The sequence below is a fragment of the Polyodon spathula genome, chromosome 11 (genome assembly GCF_017654505.1).
Source record: "Polyodon spathula isolate WHYD16114869_AA chromosome 11, ASM1765450v1, whole genome shotgun sequence".
NCBI lineage: Eukaryota > Metazoa > Chordata > Actinopteri > Acipenseriformes > Polyodontidae > Polyodon > Polyodon spathula.
The window spans coordinates 42,064,563-42,087,562 of NC_054544.1; the positions used below are offsets into that span (position 1 = coordinate 42,064,563).

At 36.9% G+C, this 23,000-nt stretch overlaps 2 protein-coding genes and 1 long non-coding RNA gene across 6 annotated transcripts; all 3 read right to left on the reverse strand.

The window, feature by feature from the left end:
• Positions 1-4,876: 4,876 nt before the first annotated feature.
• LOC121322564 (schlafen family member 9-like) lies at positions 4,877-6,189 on the reverse strand. The gene has a single exon (XM_041262680.1). The coding sequence runs from the start codon at positions 5,666-5,668 to the stop codon at positions 4,991-4,993; it is 678 nt and encodes a 225-aa protein (XP_041118614.1). The 5' UTR covers positions 5,669-6,189; the 3' UTR covers positions 4,877-4,990.
• Positions 6,190-11,280: 5,091 nt separating this feature from the next.
• On the reverse strand, positions 11,281-13,581 carry LOC121322565. Its single transcript, XR_005951054.1, has 3 exons — positions 13,350-13,581; positions 12,790-12,957; positions 11,281-11,601 (listed from the first exon to the last, which is right to left on the reverse strand). It is a non-coding gene; the product is annotated as an uncharacterized LOC121322565 (long non-coding RNA).
• Positions 13,582-14,805: 1,224 nt separating this feature from the next.
• LOC121323362 (schlafen family member 9-like) lies at positions 14,806-22,896 on the reverse strand. 4 transcript variants are annotated; one of them, XM_041264383.1, is made up of 5 exons: positions 22,703-22,896; positions 19,468-20,558; positions 18,936-19,064; positions 17,650-18,370; positions 14,806-16,226 (listed from the first exon to the last, which is right to left on the reverse strand). In XM_041264383.1, the coding sequence occupies exons 2-5, from the start codon at positions 20,555-20,557 to the stop codon at positions 15,443-15,445; spliced, it is 2,724 nt and encodes a 907-aa protein (XP_041120317.1). In that variant the 5' UTR covers position 20,558; positions 22,703-22,896; the 3' UTR covers positions 14,806-15,442. The 4 variants fall into 4 exon arrangements, with proteins under 4 accessions (XP_041120317.1, XP_041120318.1, XP_041120319.1 ...); XM_041264384.1 differs by having other exon boundaries at positions 19,960-20,558; positions 22,703-22,894; XM_041264385.1 differs by having other exon boundaries at positions 20,380-20,558; positions 22,703-22,891.
• Between the last annotated feature and the right edge of the window lie 104 nt (positions 22,897-23,000).

Below are 23,000 nucleotides of genomic sequence, written 5' to 3' on the forward strand. Positions count from 1 at the left end.
GCATTAAAAAAGGACCAAAAAGAAAGTACGCAGAAAGAGTACACAGAACTGCAAACGCAAGTCAAAAAGGAAGTTAGAAAGGCCAAGAGAGAAATAGAAATGAACATTGCTAAGGGAGCTAAAACCAATTCCAAAATGTTTTTCCAATATTACAACAGCAAGAGAACATTCAAAGAGGAGATTAAATGTTTAAGAGATACAAATGGCAAAATCGTAGAGGAAGAAAAAAAAATAGCAAATATGTTAAATGATTACTTTTCACAAGTTTTTACAAAGGAAGATACTGACAACATGCCCCACATGTCATCCAGTTCCTATCCAGTTTTAAATAACTTTAGCATAACTGAGGCAGAAGTGTTAAAGGGACTAGGAGCTCTTAAAATAAACAAATCCCCTGGGCCGGATGAGATCCTCCCAGTAGTACTCAAAGAAATGAAAGAAGTAATTTACAAACCGCTAACCAAGATCATGCAGCAGTCTCTTGACACAGGGGTGGTACCGACAGACTGGAAAATTGCAAACGTAATACCGATCCACAAAAAGGGAAACAAAACTGAACCAGGTAACTACAGACCAGTAAGCCTGACTTCTATTATATGCAAACTTATGGAAACTATAATAAGATCCAAAATGGAAAATTACCTATATGGTAACAGGGTACTGGGAGACAGTCAACATGGTTTTAGGAAAGGGAGATCGTGCCTAACTAACTTGCTTGATTTTTTTGAGGATGCAACATCGATAATGGATAATTGCAAAGCATATGACATGGTTTATTTAGATTTCCAGAAAGCTTTTGACAAAGTCCCGCACAAAAGATTAATTCTCAAACTGAACGCAGTTGGGATTCAAGGAAACACATGTACATGGATTAGGGAGTGGTTAACATGTAGAAAACAGAAAGTACTGATTAGAGGAAAAACCTCAGAATGGAGTGTGGTAACCAGCGGTGTACCACAGGGATCAGTATTAGGTCCTCTGCTATTCCTAATCTACATTAATGATTTAGATTCTGGTATAGTAAGCAAACTTGTTAAATTTGCAGACGACACAAAAATAGGAGGAGTGGCAAACACTGTTGCAGCAGCAAAGGTCATTCAAAATGATCTAGACAAGATTCAGAACTGGGCAGACACATGGCAAATGACATTTAATAGAGAAAAGTGTAAGGTACTGCACGCAGGAAATAAAAATGTACATTATAAATATCATATGGGAGATATTGAAATTGGAGAAGGAATCTATGAAAAAGACCTAGGAGTTTTTGTTGACTCAGAAATGTCTTCATCTAGGCAATGTGGGGAAGCTATAAAAAAGGCTAACAAGATGCTCGGATACATTGTGAAAAGTGTTGAATTTAAATCAAGGGAAGTAATGTTAAAACTGTACAATGCACTTGTAAGACCTCATCTTGAATATTGTGTGCAGTTCTGGTCACCTCGCTATAAAAAAGATATTGCTGCTCTAGAAAGAGTGCAAAGAAGAGCGACCAGAATTATTCCGGGCTTAAAAGGCATGTCATATGCAGACAGGCTAAAATAATTGAATCTGTTCAGTCTTGAACAAAGAAGACTACGTGGCGACCTAATTCAAGCATTCAAAATTCTAAAAGGTATTGACAGTGTCGACCCAAGGGACTTTTTCAGCCTGAAAAAAGAAACAAGGGCCAGGGGTCACAAATGGAGTTTAGAAAAAGGGGCATTCAGAACAGAAAATAGGAGACACTTTTTTACACAGAGAATTGTGAGGGTCTGGAATCAACTCCCCAGTAATGTTGTTGAAGCTGACACCCTGGGATCCTTCAAGAAGCTGCTTGATGAGATTTTGGGATCAATAAGCTACTAACAACCAAACGAGCAAGATGGGCCGAATGGCCTCCTCTCGTTTGTAAACTTTCTTATGTTCTTATGTTCTTATGTCGTTGCGCTGTTATGGACAATCGAGCTGGCTCATGACATCCAGTTCACCAACTATATTTATTAATGTGGGGGGCAGACACTCATTGTCTTTGGACACAGATGTGATCTAAAAAAGGACGGGAATTAATTCAGTTACATTTAAGCAGCTCAATTGCTCTTCGTGTTTAACTATAGCATAGTTTTAACGGCAAGGGAATTCTCAAACAGATGCGTTAGTACACTGAACAAAAATATAAAAATGCAGCACGTAAAGTGCTGGTCCCATGTTTCATGAGCTGAAATAAAAGATGTATGTTGCCTTTAATTACTGTTTAAAATAAACTGTGGTTATAGGCATACGTGTACAATAGTTCTTGTTATATTCAAAATATGTACTTATTGCAGCAATGCCAAATAGTATCGCAATGTTATTATTATTATTATTATTATTATTCTGTTTTTTTACTTCAATTTTGATATCACCTGCATTGTATTAGCCAGGGTCACCTAAAGTACAAGTTACGGGTATACGATCATTAAAATACACGGCAATGCCCTTAAAGCATCGAGTTTCGTGTAAATCTGAGGAGGTGGGTGAAAATATTAAAATAGTGACAAAGGTTACAAATAAACCAAAACTTAAAATATGACAGGTAATCACTTAATTTGATAATATGTATTAACAATACGAAGGTGAAATAGCACCCCCTTACTTAAAACAACCTTCATACAAACCAATATAAAAATGGAATGTATTTTTAAATTCACTTTCTTAATCCTGCTAGTGTGCCTTTATTTAATAATAAAACAAGATACAGCACAAACAGCGAGTAAATACTTTATCAACAGCCGTTCTCAAGTAAAATACAGGATGGTATATAGTCGTGTTACCTGAGCTGTAAGTCTCTGTCTGGGTTTTCTGGGATGTACTGGAACTTGCTGGAATAATCTAGAATTTACAGGAACGTCGTGTTTGCGGATTTTTTTTTTTTTTCGTCAAACCTGAATTTTGTGTACCAGTAACTAACGTAGGAAGAAATTTAAAAACAAATAGCATATTTAAAAACAAAATCACAGCTAAACTCACTTTGGTGTGGTAACAATGGCAACTTTACATTTGTTGTTAAAAAAACTTAATATTTCTTCAAAAAACGCCTTTTTTTAGATACTCTTTGTTACACATCAATACTTGAATCACTGTCTTAATTAGTCACCCAGAATACACAGGAACTGATAGTGCGACTCCACCCCCTACGTAAGAATGTGAAATCTGAGATTACTAAAATGGATACCCAATTGCTGATTTGTTTTATATGTCAATATATCATTGTGTCACCCAACACTGACAGTAAAAAGAGACTTATTATTTCAAAACACTATCTTCTTTGCACGCGGGCAGTTATTACAGTCAGCTGTATGAAATAAAACAAACCATATTAAGAGAACATGCTTTTTATTTTCTTTGGTACACAAAATCAAATATTGATACAGTAAATAGACCAGAAAACATCTTGGATAGATAGCACCTGGGCGACCCCTAATGGGTATTTTGGAAATTGCTTCATGTTTTTACTTTATTATTACACCGTGTAACAAATTTATTTTTTGTTCCTGGGTAGTAAGTGTTATTTCCTATTTGCTTATGCCTCAAAAGTATAGAAAATGGCTATTATTCCCCACAAACTTTGCTTTTGTGACCAGGACAGTGATATTTCGAAATATCACTATTTCAATGGGAAAACGGGCAAATGTGTGTCTTTTCGTTCACATAAAGTCAGAAAAAAACAACACATGAATCCAAATTAACATGTATTTATACTAAAGTAATACAAAAATGACTACAAAAGATTTAGAAGTGAGTAGTTTTTCGAGATTTACGATTATACTGTAAATTTCCAAGCAAGCTGAAGCAATGTACATAGAATAATAACCACTAAAATACACGAGACGCTTACAGCGCGAAAAACATAATCATTACGTTAAACATTAAAAACTCTGTTTTGTGAACAAAAAAATCATCCCCAGGGGCATAATGTAAAGGAATTGTAACTGGACACTAAGAGAATCAGTCGGGGAAAATGACTATTCCCTTTTCCTGGCTGTAGCACAGGTTTGAATGGCCACCCAAATCTTAAGAAGCTACATCACTGTCTACATCTAGAGCTTATTGCGTTTCGTATAACACATATAGCTGTGTATGTGCCCAAGAGGCAGCAGTAAGCAACAGATTCTCCCCGATCTCCTGCTGATATTCATGTACAACTGGGTTCATAACAAACACTACGTTTCTTTCTAGACCGGAGAACCTGCGTATGCTGTCAAAAACAATGGAATTTTTATCTGTATCATCTGCTTTAACAAAATTCACCTGCTCTTTTTTCCCTCAACTGTAAAAGCAAAGGTGAATAGTACTTTTCACATTTCTTTTCTGTACAGCAGAGAATCGCAATATCCTTACTACTGTGGCCTTGACTAAAAAGTGTTTGTATTGTCAGAATCACAAAATCAATTATTTCAATTTGGGTTTTTTGGAGAATTTTAAGTTTGCCTGAAAATGTGTGGGCACAATTAGCATCATTACACAATTTTTTCATATGATCCTTCATGCCGACATCTCTTTTAGAGAACCAACTACTTACAATAATTCTCATTTTCTGGATGATAAAATCATGTATTCTGCTGCCATTCCGGACAACCATAGTTAGACAAACTCTAGGACTCTGGTTGTCAAAATGGGGCAGGCTATTATACTCTGTATGACTTGTCTGAAAGTAGTCGAGGAAGATCCAAAACACGCCATTCTTGGAGATATTTTTTGCCTTTTTGTACCAGTCACCTTCATCTTTACGGAAATTCTGGGCTTCATCCACTACAATGTGCTTCACTTTGGAGAAGTCCTCTTTCATAAATGTGCACCTTGTTACACACTGACTGATGTCTTGTTTCCTGAAAAAAGAAGGAATAATCAAGTTCAACATTAAACAAAGTCAGTGACTAAAGCGATTTTAAATTTATAGTGTTATTTTATCTGACAAACTCAAGCCTCTTCCATATTCTCTGTAGCAAAACTTCCCAGTCTCCCATTTATGTACTTACTCCATGAAACATCTTAGAGGCCGATTCTCACATATATAAAGTATCTCTTCAGTTTTGCAATGCAGCGTGATCTTGATTTTTCTCATGAGTTGTGCTGCCATAACCGTCTTCCCAGTTCCAGGTAAACCATGAACAAACACTTTTCTGAAATCTTCAAAGTAGTACTTTGAATGAAGAATTTCAAACTGCTCTGCTGTGAGCAGATTCAGGAACTCACAACCAAGCTGGTCACTCATACATGATCTGAAACTCAGCAAAACAATCACCAAGGAACGGAGCAAGGCTTCAATATCTGGAGAACCATAACTATTTGGGTAATGAACATGAAAATTGAAATCAGAGTGCCTCTTTTCCCTCTCAATTAAAGCCCCCGAGTGACACTCAAGGAGTTTTGGTATTATACAGATCATTTCTGTATATCCTCCAAGATTCACCAGCTTCTGCTTCAACTGAAAAGCTGTTAATCCGGCATGCTTCCACAAATCTGGTTTGTCTTCCTGTATGACTGTGTACAGGGTTGGGGGACTATTTTCTGAGATCAGCAAGGCATCAAACACAACTTCATCATTCTTCTCCTGGTCAAGGTCAATGGCCCAGCTGCGGGACACGATCAGGACTCCTCTGCTTTCTTCTGGCTTCATGATGTTTTCGAGGTTCGCATACTTTGCAAACATTTCTGTGCAAAGAGTCTCTGGTTGACCATTTATATCAGCAGTTTGTACCGCAAAAAGAAAAAAAGTACATATAAAAACTTGTGGACAGAGATATCAGTTTTGGGAAGACAACAGTAACCTAGATTATTGTTGGATAATAATATAACTGACCTGTAGGTTATTTTGTTTTATTTAACATTTTTTAATTAGTAAGGCATGAGTTACAGTACCAGTAGTTTTTCTGTTGTACTGTGCTTGCAGAGAGTGATCAAAATTATGACTTTTTTTTTACACTAATGAAGCCAGGTACCATGATTAGGGATGTGATTTTGTCACGGTAAAAATATGTAAAAATCACAGCAGTCACGGCTAGAAATAGACAATTTCACAGAATGGTCACAGCTAGGTTGACCAGATACCAATAGTGTAAAATCGTGAGGGGAGGTGAGGGAAGGAAAGAAACCTTGTAACTACTGCACAACGTAAGCGATGCAAACTACGTATCTTTCTTCTGTAGACAGGCTTTTTTTTAATTCCTTCGCCTTCCTGTGTGCACTACACTTAGGCAAAAACAAAAACTTAGAGAAACGGAATATAAAAAAAAAATACTCCAAAGCAGTTAACTTTCTTGTTAACTGTTCAGATGACAAGAATGTTTTAATCAGCCTATCAGTGCGTCTGTACTGGCTTTTCTGTGACCTGCTGTACATAGCAGATTTAGGATGCTAAAATCTAGTTTTCAGCATTAAACGTAAAATACCAAAAATGGACGACAAAGTAAAACAAGCAAAGTATACCTCAGCTGAGGATCACAAATAACTGTACATGCAGATAGAGGTCATTGTTTTGCACATCTTGTGATGTGACTTAAAGAAAATACTATCGATCGCTCTAACTTCAGAATCAAATATTAAACAAAAGGCTACTGCAGAGGCTGCTGAACAAAACGTAAAACAAACAACAGCTTTCAGAAAACAAACTGGAAAGTCAGCGCAGACAAAAACAGTATTCCTGTGTTGGTTGTAGCCAGGTTAAATCAGCACTACAAGTACAATCAAGCACAGCTACCTCAGTTCAAACAACCTGCTGTTTACTTTTTAAATGCAGTTAGAATTCCTGGATGGGACAAATAACATGACAACGAATGTGCTGCATATATGGACTTAAAGAATGCCAGATACCTTTGGGTAACCGAGTTTTGGGTCTGTTTCTAATCGATTTCCACATCTGTACAACTTGGCAAAGCTTTGCCTTCCACTTCCAACCAATTCAGTGGATGCAGACGTGCAGTCTCAATGTATGGGCAAGTCCAAACCAGACAGAGAAAGTCAGCAGCAACTGTTGGGAGATGTTGCATGCTTGCCTTTGAACAAATGACAGCACTCTGTTTTAGTAAGGAAGCAAGTACCACTATTTTTAGGCTTTTCTACTGCTCTGAAATATTAGGTGTATTTAATGTTTGAACAGATCCACGAAATGTCTGTGAAATCCTAATTATGATCCGAATGTTAATTTTCTCCCCAGTGCATTCGGTACTTACGTCTTTTTTGCTTTTTAGTGACAGTCTCGTCAATAACACCAGCCATCATGACACTTCAACAGTAAAACCAGACGCACGGGCGCACACACCAAAAAAAGCATGTGACGCATACTGCATCATACGACTGCAGGTTAATATCACTGGATATCCGCATAGATCAAATGCAAACAACTCACTCAAACAACACGCCCTAAACCAGTAGAATATGCTGTTGCACCATGAGACAGTACAGCAGCCACATATATGAAATTTCCTAACAAGAAAATAAAAAAATTCACATTTTATGCCTAGGTTTTCAAACTTTACTCTAAAAAGTATCTCGATCGGGATGTGGGACAAAGCCCCTAATATCGGCAAGATCCCGATTTTATTGGGACGTCTGGTCACCCTAGACAGCTACAAAGATCTGAACTTATGTATATTTATTCATATAACATACTCTACTATTTTAGTATTTGTGCAAAGCAAACATATTTAATGTATTTAATGTATGTTTTCTTTAACACATACTAGTCAAAATATTGATTTATTTTAACACTGTAAATAAACTACAAAGAAAAGTGCTGCTTTAAGCAATGTTTCACTGCCTCCACTTGCCTGTGACTTTCCCTCTCTGAGTCTACTCCAGTTCTCCACCCAGAGCATCCACTGGATGGGCAACCCAAGGAACAGGAGAGCGTAATTTTTATGGAGTCGATCGTCTATACACCTCTAAAGGAGTTACAGTCTTCCACGGCTAAGCTGGGAGACACTGTGCAAACGGCAACAATAGCCCGGGTGCTTCACAAAACTGGCTTTATGGGAGAGTGGCAAAAAGAAAGCCATTGTTGAAAAAAACTCACATTAAATGGCTAGAATTTGCGAGAAGGCATCTGGGAGGCTGAGACCAAGTGGAAGAAGATTCTATGGTCTGATGAGACCAAAATAGAGCTTTTTGCCCTCAACGCTAAGCGTTATGTTTGGCGCAAGCCTAACACCACACATCATACTGAGAACACCATCCCTACTGTGAAGCATGGTGGTAGCAGCATCATGTTATGGGGATGCTTCTCTGCGTCAGGGCCTGGACAGCTCGTGAAGATAGAGGGCAAAATGGATGTAGCAAAGTACAGAGAAATCCTGGAGGAAAACCTGCTGAAGTCTGCAAGAGACCTGGGACTTGGGAGAAGATTCATCTTCCAGCAAGACAATGACCCCAAACATACAGCCAAAGCCACACTGGAGTGGCTTAAAAACAAAAAGGTCAATGTCCTGGAGTGGCCCAGTCAAAGCCCGGACCTCAATCCAATTGAGAATGTGTGGAAAGAGTTGAAAATTGCTTTTCACCAAAGGTCCCCATCCAACTTGACGGAGCTTGAGCAATTTTGCAAAGAAGAATGGGTAAAAATTGCAGTGTCCAGATGTGCAAAGCTGGTAGAGACTCAAATAGACTCATGGCTGCAATTGCTGCCAATGGTGCCTCTACCAAATATTGACTCAGGGGGTGAATACTTAGGCAATCAATCATTTTCTGTTTTGTATTTGTAACTAATTTAGAACAATTTGCAGATTTTATTTTTCACTTTGACATTATAGACTTTTTTGTGTTGATCAGTGGCAAAAACTCCTAATTAAATCAATTTTAGTTCCATGTATTAACACAATAAAATGTGGAAAAGTCCAAGGGGGTGAATACTTTTGAGAGCCACTGTATATACAATACAGGTAAGTACTATAATTGCATCTATTATTAAGCAATGCCTGGTGATGAAGGCTCTACCGTGTAATAGTTGACCACAACTAGTGACGTCCTGAGCCAAAGTCCACGAGAGCGCCTTCAGAGAGGGCACTATCAATATTATAAAAACAATTCTCGTTATTTTCTTGAAAAAACACTTTCAAACCTAGATTTACGTTGAACTTGTAATGACTAGTCAGGTACCCTTCCGCTAAGAAAGGTTTTAAGAAAATACCAGTACCAAAAATGGATCACATACATAATAATAAAAGAAACAGCTTATTAAACAAATTACTTTTTGCTTGTAGTGTCTGAATGGAGCAATATTACTGAAGTGTTCGTGTCTCGGTTTCTTCTTGTTGATGCTGTCTGAGCTCCAGCTGAGCTGACATGCTTACTCTGCAGTTGCTGGTACAGGTTTGGTTGCTTTTGTCGGTGCAAAGTATTGATTAGCTGGTTTTGGTGGTTTATAAAATAAATGTGTGTCTTTGTTTAGTATTTGCTGTCAAATAAATATGAACTGAGCTTTTTGGTTCTTCTGCCATTGTCTACATTTTTGGAAAGGAATACATTTAATTAAAAATATATACTTTTTACATTCCGGTAAACATATTTAGTTATATCTAACAACCAACCATTATTTTATTTCTGAAATACCTCCTAGGGATGGAATCTAGATTCAGAAAGAAACATTAGAGAAGAGGGGCAGTACCTGGGTACAGTGTATTCTGCAGGGCATCCAAACGGGCACTTTCAATCCGTACACTGGTTTACATTGGGGTGGTGCAGCAGACATGCTCAACTCCTTTTCAAAACCCTGGCAAAGCTGATCAATCGCTAGTGAAAGAATTATAGAGTATGTTATTTAATTGGGCACAGGATCATTTAATGAGGTATGGAAAAATGATATTTGTATTTTTTTACAGTTGGGGTTAAAATGAACACATCAAGCCCCCCATGGTTACAACATTGTCTTTATAGTCAATAATTTCAAAGGGTAGGAGTCCACTGAACTAAACAGTGATTTACATCACAACAATGATACTGCGTGTACTGTAGTCTGTATCACTGGTAGGGCTAAGCAATGTCAAAAGGTTACTTTTCACTACAACACACAGTTTATGTATATAATAACACTATGTAACACAATTTTTGTTCCTGGGTAGTAAGTGTTATTACAAAAGATTTAGAAGTGAGTAGTTTTTCGAGATTTACGATTATACTGTAAATTTACAAAATCTAAATCTTTTGTAGTCATTTTTGTATTACTTTAGTATAAATATTTGGATTCATATGTTGTTTTTTTCTGACTTTATGTGAACGAAAAAACACACACTTGCCCGTTCTCCCATTGGAAATAGTGATATCTTGAAATATCACTGTCCTGGTCACAAAAGCAAAGTTTGTGGGGAATAATAGCCATTTTCTATACTTTTGAGGCATAAGCAATTAGGAAATAACACTTACTACCCAGGAACAAAAACAAACAGAAAAAAAAAAAAACATTGTTACACAGTGTAATTGACTAAAGCGCTGTACAAAATGTGAAAAAACTGCGCATTTTCAATTGTTTGTTTTTTTTAAAAAACTGTGTTTAGTAATAAAACACAGCATGATGTTCCCCAAAACATTTCTCTACAGTTTCTGGAATATCAAACAAGGTGAAAAAAACAGTAAGTGAATTTAAACTTTGTGAATATGGCTTCACATTAGGTACATAGCTGTATTCTATGATTTACTCAGTGAAGATCAATGCCATTAATATTAGGCATGCATTGTTATATAACCCTGGAAATATTGCATGAAGTCAGTAACACAAATAGTCTCTGAAAGATGTCTGTGGCAGTGGAGCAGTAACAGCTTTGTAAAATGACCAGCTATAAGGATTATTATTTCTTGTATGAGACCCACAATGAATTATGCTTAACTATATTTATTTATTTTTTACCTGGATCAGTACAGGTCATCACTTCTAACCATTCTCCAGCTTCTATCCTCTATCTCTTTCCCAGCCATCTTCCAGGAATCCGGATTTTCAGAGAAAACCACACAACAGAATGTCTTTATCTCTAAAGCTAGAACATAGCCACAGTGAGCATCAGAGTCACCTAAAACGTTTATGATTTCAATGGAATATTCCAAATTATTCTGTTTTTCAGTGATCAAAGTGAACACTGATTATTTTTCGGAATATTTCTCTTTTGCTCCATTTTTTTCTTCTGCAGGAGTTCTGCAAACTCAGTGGGTACTATCTGTATTGTTGCAGTCCCACACCTTTTGAAAAGGTGAGATGCAACACTGCAGATCCTTGCTTTGGTGCTTCCATCATTAGCAGGTCCAGCGCACCAGGTTTTCACAAAAATTAAGAGACTGATTCACTGCTGCAAAAAAGAAAAGTGGTCCTGTATTGAGGAGGGCTTAACAAGGTCTCTAAATCCTAGTTCTAGATCTTGACCTGTACTTTCTGTTGCACAATTGTAATCTTTATTTTTACTCTTTGCAACTATAATTCCTCCACCTGAGTTTAGCAAAGCACATGCAACTTTCATAAGTGTGTTTTTTTCAGCGTTTTTTTTGTTTCCATCTGACATTTTGTTCCTGAATTTCTCCCCAAGTGTTACTTCTCCGACACCTATCACCACGTCAGGGTAGTCAGTCTCCATCCACACAGGGACACTAGAGCTTGTTGAAACCATCCTGTAGAGAAAAGAAAAATGGTTTCCTTGTTTCAATAACAATTCACATTTGTATAGCACCTTTCACCACAAGGATGCCACAATGCTTCACACACACACAAAAAGATAACTATTAAACCATTCATTAAAAACAGTCCACAACACAGTTGCACACAGTAGCTGACACACAGCCATGAACAGAAACTTGGTTTCTATGTGCAAAGAACTTGTACACGAGTGAATCTGAGCTGCTGTAATAAAGCAAAATACCTCGTGCCTGGTTGGTTAATAATGTGTTTTAATGCTCTTGCCCAAATTGTTTTTCAAATGTCATTAGTAGTGAATACTGTTTCAACTAATGTATCTTATGACTCAATAATTAACAATAAACTTGGTGATGCTCAGTATACTACCTTGGCTTAGAAACCCTACCCGTCCGGACATCTGACAGCAGCTGAGGAAGCATTCAACACCACACTTGGGCAAATACGGGTAGTGGGCACTTGAAAGGGAGGTGGCGGATACTGATGAAAGGGACTGAAGTGCAGCATTAATTTGTTCCCAAAATTACCACTGCCTGATGTCTGCTGTATCCTGCACAAACTCTTGTCGACAAAATGAGGTGTTCAGGAATCAGTGGCTGCCTGTGAGACTGTTTAAAATAAACTGTGGTTATAGGCATACGTGTAAATAGTTCTTGTTATAAAACTTATTGCAGAAATGCCAAATAGTATCGCAATGTTATTATTATTATTATTATTATTATTATTATTCTGTTTTATTACTTCAATTTTGATATCACCTGCATTGTATTAGTCAGGGTCACCTAAAGTACAAGTTACGGGTATACGATCATTAAAATACACGGCAATGCCCTTAAAGCATCGAGTTTCGTGTAAATCTGAGGAGGTGGGTGAAAATATTAAAATAGTGACAAAGGTTACAAATAAACCAAAACTTAAAATATGACAGGTAATCACTTAATTTGATAATATGTATTAACAATACGAAGGTGAAATAGCACCCCCTTACTTAAAACAACCTTCATACAAACCAATATAAAAATGGAATGTATTTTTAAATTCACTTTCTTAATCCTGCTAGTGTGCCTTTATTTAATAATAAAACAAGATACAGCACAAACAGCGAGTAAATACTTTATCAACAGCCGTTCTCAAGTAAAATACAGGATGGTATATAGTCGTGTTACCTGAGCTGTAAGTCTCTGTCTGGGTTTTCTGGGATGTACTGGAACTTGCTGGAATAATCTAGAATTTACAGGAACCTCATGTTTCCGGATTTTTTTTTTTTTTCTCGTCAAACCTGGATGTTGCACGCAGAGCACACCTCTCCTCGGTAGAGCCAAAGATAGACTGAGCTGCATTCAATTGATAATACAGCTACTTCATTACCATTACTCAAAACTAATAACATTCTTACAGTATATATATATATATATATATATATATATATATATATATATATATATATATATATATATAGGTGTGATTGACATATATATACGAGCTGCAAAGACTTAACGTTTAAAAGGAAACTATGACAAAAGAAATTGCCCCTAACAACTCAATAAGAAATAATAATATATTTATAAATAAAATAAACCGTTAAGAGAAAAGCTCTAGATTATAAAAATAAATACCTTTTTTGTGTCAAACACATTACATTAAAAGACCACCGGCTACATTGTAAATAATGGCAACTCAGCCACATAAATGCAATAAACAACAATACAACTGTAGATTAACATACCTAAATTAGATTAAACAAATGCAGTGAATACAATGGAATGAATGGTGATGGGCTTCTCTATGTTGCACGCAGAGCACATCTGACCTGAGGAAAAGTAAAGCGAGCGAGTGCTTACACGTGGGAAGCTAGAGACACCCTGCTAGCATGCACTGAAACTAGCCAGCCTAACATTGCAACACTCGGTAAAAAAAAAAACTCTTAACAAATTACTATTTCATCACAATCAATTCGTCAGCAACACAACAATGCTGGAATACATTCTAACATATTTACATAAAGTTTCGCTTGTTCTAAACGTTTATATTATAGGTACATTGGCGCATACGCAAACACATACCTCTCCTCAGCAGAGCCAAAGACAAACTGAGGAGTAAAAACCGCGCGCTGCTGATTGGATAGTCCCGCAGCCCAGAGCAATACACCACAGAGCAATCGATACTCTCACGGATATGTAAAAATGAAAACTAACGGAAGGATTTAAGTGAAACACATACTGGGCGACCCCTTATTGGTATTTCGGAAATTGCTTCATGTTTTTACTCTATTATTATTATTATTACTATCTTACATTGGTGTTTTAAATTATGTTTAGTAGCGGGAGTTCCAAACAGTGTTAACAGGTTTCAAAGATGGAGTAACAACAATTAGGGACTGTAACCATAATGGACTGCCAAAGGGTGTTTTTTAAAGTAGACGCAGGAGTTAGAGTACTATATCAAATAAAACTGCAAGACACTGCTTCTTGCTGATTTAAATGAACAAATCCCTATTCAGGGGAATAACGTTGTTCAGTAGGGGAGTCTGTTTGGTGTAAATTTGACTGTAAATGCCCACCTCTTCTTGCATTTACTCTTCTGTCCCAAGACTTGTTGCTGGGAGTGTATAGTCCTTCTCAGAGTTTACTCATACTTGCCAAATTCCAACCACTCACTAAGTTATACTCAGTCATGCAGATTCCATGACACTTTCTAATTAATTTGTATACATTAGATATCAGTTAACAACTTTAGCTACTAATATATGCACATAGGCCTAGTAGAAGGCACACAATGTTACATTTGTTGTCCCCCCGCCTCCCCCCAACATATGTTAGATAACACTTTATTAAAGTTCAACACAGAAAACCTAACACAGTTATGGCAGCATTGCATTTCATAAAAAAATAACAGTGTAGATCCAGATCTAATCTTTTCTTTTTTGTTGTTGTTGCAAGCTTGAAACCCAAGAAGCCAAGAGAATCACTTTACATGACAATCACACTGGTTGAAACGCTCGTTTTCAGCGTGGCTCTGGTTCTACTGACCACACCTTTCACTCCACTGCACTGCTTTTACCAGGGGAGACACTGGGGACTCCTGTGGGTTGCTCTATTAATACTGACAGGATGTACTGCTCATTTACGAACTTAGATGGAAATTAAATTGTTGAACAAATGCAAATTTGTGTATCATTTAGATCTTTCATAAAACGGTTTCCTTTATTTAATACAAATGTCAAATAAAAATACAAGTGATTCAAAGTTTATTTAAAAAATAAGAGTTGATTAATATTCAGAATATTAACAGTCTACAGTTTTATCATGCATCACACAATTTTAAACATTTAAAAGACAAAACTGTGAATCTTTCAAACAAAGGTCAGCTCTGCTCTCGTTTTATTATGGAAATTCATAACTTAATTAGACACTTGAAACCGGACTAAAACAGGACATCTACACGATCAAAGATTACTTTGTATTATGCTTGATTTTTTTATTTCAATAAAGTTCTCTGACAATTACATAGTTCCATCTAAGAAAAAAAGGGCTCAATTCTCTTGTTTTCCAAGCAAGCTGAAACAATGTACATAGAATAATAACCACTAAAATACACGAGACGCTTACAGCATAATACATAATTATTACGTTAAACATTAAAAACTCGATATGTTTTGTGAACAAAAAAATCATCCCCAGGGGCATAACGTAAAGGAATTGTAACTGAACACTAAGAGAATCAGTCAGGGAAAATGACTATTCCCTTTTCCTGGTTGTAGCACAGGTTTGAATGGCCACCCAAATCTTAAGAAGCTACATCACTGTCTACATCTAGAGCTTATTGCGTTTCGTATAACACATATAGCTGTGTACGTGCCCGAGAGGCAGCAGTAAGCAACAGATTCTCCCCGATCTCCTGTTGATACTCATGTACAACTGGGTTCAAAACAAACACTATGTTTCTTTCTAGACCGGAGAACCTGCGTATGCTGTCAAAAACAATGGAATTTTTATCTGTATCATCTGCTTTAACAAAATTCACCTGCTCTTTTTTTTTCCTCAACTGTAAAAGCAAAGGTGAATAGTACTTTTCACATTTCTTTTCTGTACAGCAGAGAATCGCAATATCCTTACTACTGTGGCCTTGACTAAAAAGTGTTTGTATTGTCAGAATCACAAAATCAATTATTTCAATTTGGGTTTTTTGGAGAATTTTAAGTTTGCCTGAAAATTTGTGGGCACAATTAGCATCATTACACAATTTTTTCATATGATCCTTCATGCCGACATCTCTTTTAGAGAACCAACTACTTACAATAATTCTCATTTTCTGGATGATAAAATCATGTATTCTGCTGCCATTCCGGACAACCATAGTTAGACAAACTCTAGGACTCTGGTTGTCAAAATGGGGCAGGCTATTATACTCTGTATGACTTGTCTGAAAGTAGTCGAGGAAGATCCAAAACACGCCATTCTTGGAGATATTTTTTGCCTTTTTGTACCAGTCACCTTCATCTATACGGAAATTCTGGGCTTCATCCACTACAATGTGCTTCACTTTGGAGAAGTCCTCTTTCATAAATGTGCACCTTGTTACACACTGACTGATGTCTTGTTTCCTGAAAAAAGAAGGAATAATCAAGTTCAACATCAAACAAAGTCAGTGACTAAAGCGATTTTAAATTTATAGTGTTATTTTATCTGACAAACTCAAGCCTCTTCCATATTCTCTGTAGCAAAACTTCCCAGTCTCCCATTTATGTACTTACTCCATGAAACATCTTAGAGGCCGATTCTCACATATATAAAGTACCTCTTATTTATCTCTAAAATTATATACTGAATAGTAGAGTGTACAAGACATTGTAAGAGAAGTGCTATGATAAAATAGTATGAAACACCACAAGTTTAATTTTGAAAACTGACAACGCCCCAGCTCATGTTATCCAGGCGCAGAACTTTAATTTCTTCACTCACCATCTCGACAGCAAAGCATCGTATAGCGTAAGCTATACTGAAAGAAACGTCTCAAACCCTCTGCTGTTTGGGATTTTTTTGTTTAATGTCCATTCAACCAAAACAAAGTTCAATGTAAACTGTGCAAGCGACAGTTAATGCATCATGGAGGCACAACCAATCCCTGGGGTCACTTGACAAGAATAAGTTCATATTATTTTTTATTTTATTTTTAATAGTAGTAGTATTAAAGTAGTAAAATGTGACTGTGACTGATAACCTGCTTGGAACGGTGACTGTTAAATAAAGCTTTGTTTTGCCAGTAAGCTGCAGATATTTTAATTCGCTGCAATAAGTTGCTGCTGCAATGCCAGCTTACTGAATATATCGCAAGCAGCATCAATCACATGTACATCAACATTGTGTATTTTTATTTACATTATAAAAACATAATTACTGTTCTATATAATGCATTTTTAAACTACATGTGAATGTTTTATTCCATTTGTATGGATTACCTGTAAGCCGTGATCTAGTCGAGGGTATACGCAGGTAAACCCACTTTTAAATTTGGGCAATATAGCGTTTACCCTATTCTCATATAAGGGATATAGAGTTTACTCATTTCTACTCTCCTGTGATATGCAGATCCTGGTTTAAAGACAAGATATTTTAATGATGCTGTGTTGCTGCAGCGCAAGCAGGGGGCATGGCCACTGGACTGCATGTTCTGTTTGTGTATGTGTTCTGTGATTGTTTGTTTATGTTCTGTTAATGTTAGTTTAAGTCTGTCAATTAATCTCAGTTAACTTCTGTGATTAACACTTCTGACTTTTTTTAGATTAACTTTTTTTTTTTTTTATTTAGTAGTCGGCAATTGTTTTTGTTTTTATCATTTTCTCCCAATTTAGAATAGCAGATTACAACTGCACAGACCTCAGATAAAATCAAACTTGAATCAAATTAGGGTCTCAGAGTTGCTGTATCTTGAAGGAGTGTTTTAAATAAAAACAAAAAGGCTACTCAGTCTTTTCATATTTTCTTTAGCACATCATTAATAATGATAGAACCAAGTAATGTACGTACCTCATGAAATGTTTTAGAGGCTGATTCTCACAAATGAAAAGAATCTCTTCAGTTTTGCAATGCAGTGTGATCTTGATTTTTCTCATGAGTTGTGCTGCTATAACCGTCTTCCCCGTTCCAGGTAAACCATGAACAAACACTTTTCTGAAATCTTCAAAGTAGTACTTTGAATGAAGAATTTCAAACTGCTCTGCTGTGAGCAGATTCAGGAACTCACAACCAAGCTGGTCACTCACACATGATCTGAAACTCAGCAAAACAATCACCAAGGAACAGAGCAAGGCTTTAATATCTGGAGAACCATATCTATTTGGGTAATGAACATCAAAATTGAAATCAGAGTGCCTCTTTTCCATCTCAATTAAAGCCCCCGAGTGACACTCAAGGAGTTTTGGTATTACACAGATCATTCCTGTATATCCTCCAAGATTCACCAGCTTCTGCTTCAACTGAAAAGCTGTTAATCTGGCATGCTTCCACAAATCTGGTTTGCCTTCCTGTACGACTGTGTACAGGGTTGGGGGACTATTTTCAGAGATCAGTAAGGCATCAAACACAACTTCATCATTCTTCTCCTGGTCAAGGTCGACGGCCCAGCTGCGGGACACGATCAGGACTCCTCTGCCTCCTTCTGGCTTCATGATGTTTTCGAGGTTCGGATACTTTGTAAACATTTCTGTGCAAAGAGTCTCTGGTCGACCATTTATACCAGCAGTTTGCACTGCAAAAAGAAAGAAATAAAAGTACCATTTGATGGTAAAAACTATGGAGGGAGAGGAACAGCAAGGTTAAACAGTGATCAGATTGCCAGGTCAGTCACAGTAAGATCAGACCGTTTGAGAGAAGTCAAACAAATCCATCAGTGCTAGAAACTCTTTTGTGAGAGGTGCAGTAGAACACTCAATGTGAATGTTGAAATCACCCATGAGTATTGTGCTCGAAAGCAAAAAGTGACCAAAAAATCTGAAAACTCAGTAAGAAAACAAGGATTGCGTTTGGCTGGACGATACACAACAAGGGTGAATAGTGAAGACAAAAAAGTGATCACAAGGTGTTCAAATGAGTGTGCTTTGGAAGAGAGCGCTTTGTTAACTATTGAAGCCACACACCCTTGCACGCCCTGAGGAACGTGGTTTCCCTAGGAAAGAGAATCCAGGTTGCTTCGCTAAGTGGAAAGGTGTCATATTAGTTATGATTATAACAAGCAACCCTTATTTTATTTCTGAAATACCTCCTATGGGTGGAATCTAGATTCAGAGAGAAACATCAGAGAAGAGGGACAGTACCTGGGTACAGTGTATTCTGCAGGGCATCCAAACGGGCACTTCCTTTCAATCCGTACACTGGTTTACATTGGGGTGGTGCAGCAGACATGCTTAGCTCCTTTTCAAAACCCTGGCAAAGCTGATCAATCGCTAATGAAAGAATTATAGAGTATGTTATTTAAATTAGGAACACGATCATTTTAGGCTAATAATGACCAATTAAATCAGGTGTGTTAAACAGATTTTTTAAAAATTATTTTTTTTACAGCTATCAAACTGTGTTTCAGTCATAAAAACTAGGTAAATAGAAATTATTATTAATTAAAACTGTGAATATTGGTTGAAATTGGTACATTGCTGTATTCTCTGATTCTCAGTTAAGATCAATGTCTTTAATTCTATATTAAGCATGCATGTAATCCTGCAAATATTGCATGAAGTCAGTGGCTCAGTCTCTGAATGATGTCTGTGATCTGCAAACAAAATGATAAGTGAATTTATAAGAGCATTTAAGCACCCTTTATGCTTAACTTTAATTATTTTAATGTTTTACCTGGATCAGTACCGGTCATCATTTCTAACCATTCTCCAGCTTCTATCCTCTTTATCTCTATCTTAGCCATCTTCCAAGAATCCGGACTTTCAGAGAAAACCACACAACAGAATTTCTTTATCTCTAGAGCCAGTATAAAGCCACAATGAGCATCAGATTCACCTAAAACGTTTATGATTTCAAGGGAATATTCAAAACGATTCTGTTTTTCACAGTTATCAAAGTGAACACTGATCATTTTTTTGAATGCCTTGTCCACCTCGTTTTGAATGTCACTTTGGGTTTCATCTTTGCCACATCCCACTACCTTCTTTGTTTTATCGTTTACGCCAATAAGTAAAAAGCCTCCATCTGTATTTGCAAATGTTGACATATATTTGGGCAGGTTCTCTGAAAGCCTGGTCCTAAATGACTTTCCTTCAAAACTTTTCAATTCCACATGAATATCTTCACCAAAATCTAAAGTTTCCTCAAGCCTAACATATTCCTTACTGCAAAACAATTTGACTGGGTTTGGCATTTCCACATTCTGATTGGAGCTGGAAAGGAGTGGCCTTTTTGCAGGAGGTTCCTCCTGTCTGTCTCTATTTCTCTTTTGCTCAATTTTTTTCTTCTGCAGGAGTTCTGCAGCCTCAGTGGGTACTATCTGTATTGTTGAAGTCCCACACCTTTTGTAAAGGTGAGATTCAACACTGCAGATCCTTGCTTTGGTGCTTCCATCATTAGCAGGTCCAGCGCACCAGGTTTTCACAAAAATTAAGAGACTGATTCCCTGCTGCAAAAAAGAAAAGTGGTCCTGTATTGAGGAGGGCTTAACAAGCTCTCTAAATCCTTGTTCTAGATCATGACCTATACTTTCTGTTGCATAATTGTAATCTTTATTTTTACTCTTTGCAACTATAATTCCTCCACCTGAGTTTAGTAAAGCACATGCAACTTTCACAAGTGTGTTTTTTTCAGCTTTTCTTTTCTTTCCATCTGACATTTTGTTCCTGCAGTCCTCCCCAAGTGTTACTTCTCCGACACCTATCACCACGTCAGGGTAGTCAGTCTCCATCCACACAGGGGCACTAGAGTTTGTTGAAACCATCCTGTAGAGAAAAAAAAAATGGTTTCCTTGTTTCCCATTTTGGAAAAATGCAGCTTGTGGTAATTGCTACTATTTGACATGATCTGCACTTTGCTTTGGTAGGGTATCTCATCTGTTGGGTCAGTTTTGGTTTCCAACTAAAGTTAGCTGTGAACTGCAAGCCCCGACGCTTTATCCTGTGGACTTTCATTGTATTTAGTAATTGCTTCAAATGCACAAATAGCAATTGTTTGAAGAGATATGTGCTATTTTCTGGAGTAAGTCATGACTATATATAACTGCAAGCCCGACGACTGTGGCTTGTGTTCTCATTGGTTTGGTGACGCTGCCTGTTTGACTTTTTAAAGTACATTCACTACGAATATATGCAAGCACATATATTTCTGTCTACTTTAAACATGTTAAGTGGTTTACATGGGAAATATAGTGGTTGGGAGTGTTCCATATAGACAGTTTTCTTAAAAATATTTTGGTAGTGTGTTTAGAATGTGTACTGTAGGCGGGCATTGGCAAAAAAATAAGTTGCTTTCAGCCTCTTGCAATTTACCGTGAAAAAATAGGCATTTTATTTTCCTTACAGTTTTTCACACTTTTATCAGCGCCGTGTATTTGGTTACTATGGCAACGCGGTCAAACAAACACGAACTTCATGATTGGTGTTTGAGTCATACTACTGTACAACGACCTAGCGAGTCAGTGATATGTATGATGTTATAATCTATTAATAATTTGAAGGTATCTGTGGTTTTAAAATTCACAATTATTTATACGTAGTAAAGCAATACAAGTGCTTGCGTTTTGTCTTTAAGGTTTGCCGTTAACTTTTCTCTTGTGTATACGATTTATGGAAATTGCTTCATTTTCACTTTAAAAGTTTTACATAACTTGAAAAATGTTGCTGAATGTGTCACTCAAGGCTGTTTTAAAAAATTCTATTTTTGTCTGCTTGTTATGTTATTTGTAGCTAACACAATATCTTTCTTTGTTTAGCTGTTAAAATGCAGTGAAAACGAAAGCAGACATATTAAGCCGGAAACGAGGTATTCTCAGCACAGCTAAGATTTTAGTCAGCAGAGCTTAGACAGCAGAGCTTAGCCTGATTTTTAATTTTTTTTGACAGACGCCCTTATGCAGGGCGAGTTACAGAGGTAACGTTATCGTGCATAGTGTGTTTGTTTCGGTGGGTTGTATGCAGTGTGCTTTGTATTTGTAGTGTATACGTGCAACTACTGTTATAAACTGCAAAAAATGTTTGCCTTGCTTCATTCAGCACCATACATTCTCAGTCTTGGCTACTTTGCTCTGCTCAAACCCCTGGGAGATATTTGATGTATTCAGAGTTTTAACTGATTTAGATCATGTTTGCGATGTAAACTATTTCCTGTGACTTTAGACCTTGGGTACTTGCCCGTCCACCCGAAGTTGGGGCACAGCCAAATTTCCATTCCTAGCTACGCCACTGTTAAGAATCATCTCTGCATCGTCTCTGCTTCCTTCACAGCCGAAGCCAGCTTCCCGCAGCTACTTTTCAAAGTTGCGTTGGACTGTGCTGGATCTACACAGATTTTTGAAGGTGGTGCTTCGTGACTTCACGCACCATCCCTCAGAGAACGGGATTCTGTGCAGAACTTCTGCACCTATATTGAATTTCAAAGCTGTTTTTTGTCCTTGAGTGAATTGAATTTCAATTTAAGGTGTGCTGTTTGTTGTTAATTGATTTTTTTTTTAAAAAATAGATGAGTTTACATTATATTATTTAATTTGTGCTACTTTCACCTCTCATAGAACCAAAGCCAACTTGGTTTACTATAAATAAATAAATAACAGTAAAATTCCCAGGTCAGTATTTTTTCAACAGTCTCGGGCAATGCAGTTTCATATATTTTAGCTCAAAGAGCCAGCTGCTCAACCTTTCGATATGTTATACATATCTTTCTCAAGGGTGCATAGAAATAACAGGAAAAAAAAACGATCTTCAGCAATCCCAAATGAAAAAAAAAAAACAACAATAATTAGATGGGTCTCACCTGTATTCCAAAACACGAAGGGCAATAACAGTACATATTTTTAGAGTAAAACTGGCAAAAAAACAGATTTAAACTTTACAAGCTAGTATAAAACAGTACACCAACAAGACCTGCATACCTTAATCTGTATTCTTAATTTTGTTCGTCGGTTTCTTCCTGGATGTAGTTTTGGAAAAATGCACGCAGATCCTAAAACGAATACGCAGTGTTGCCAGGTCAGCGGTTTTCCAGCGGAACTATTTCAAAAAGTACTGCTTTGATTTGTCCATTCAGTGGTTCTGTACGAATTTGTTGACAGTGACGTATGGATGAGTTGTACTGGGGCTTGTAGTTTTTTTTTGTTTTTTTTTTTTGTTGTTTTTTTTTTTAAATCAAATTTATACAAGGTTTCTTTTCTTACGAAAGCTTTTGTTTGT

What these genes read in the sequence shown, in the direction of transcription:
- LOC121322564 (XM_041262680.1), bottom strand. Translation starts at nt 5,668, where the DNA reads ATGTTTGCAAAGTATGCGAACCTCGAAAACATCATGAAGCCAGAAGAA.
- LOC121323362 (XM_041264383.1), bottom strand. Translation starts at nt 20,557, where the DNA reads ATGGTTTCAACAAACTCTAGTGCCCCTGTGTGGATGGAGACTGACTAC. An exon ending in GCAGAATACACTGTACCCAG is followed by an intron (nt 18,371 to 18,935) that starts GTACTGTCCCTC and finishes TTCTTTTTGCAG; the next exon opens with TGCAAACTGCTGGTATAAAT. An exon ending in CCTCTAAAACATTTCATGAG is followed by an intron (nt 16,227 to 17,649) that starts GTACGTACATTA and finishes TTCTTTTTTCAG; the next exon opens with GAAACAAGACATCAGTCAGT.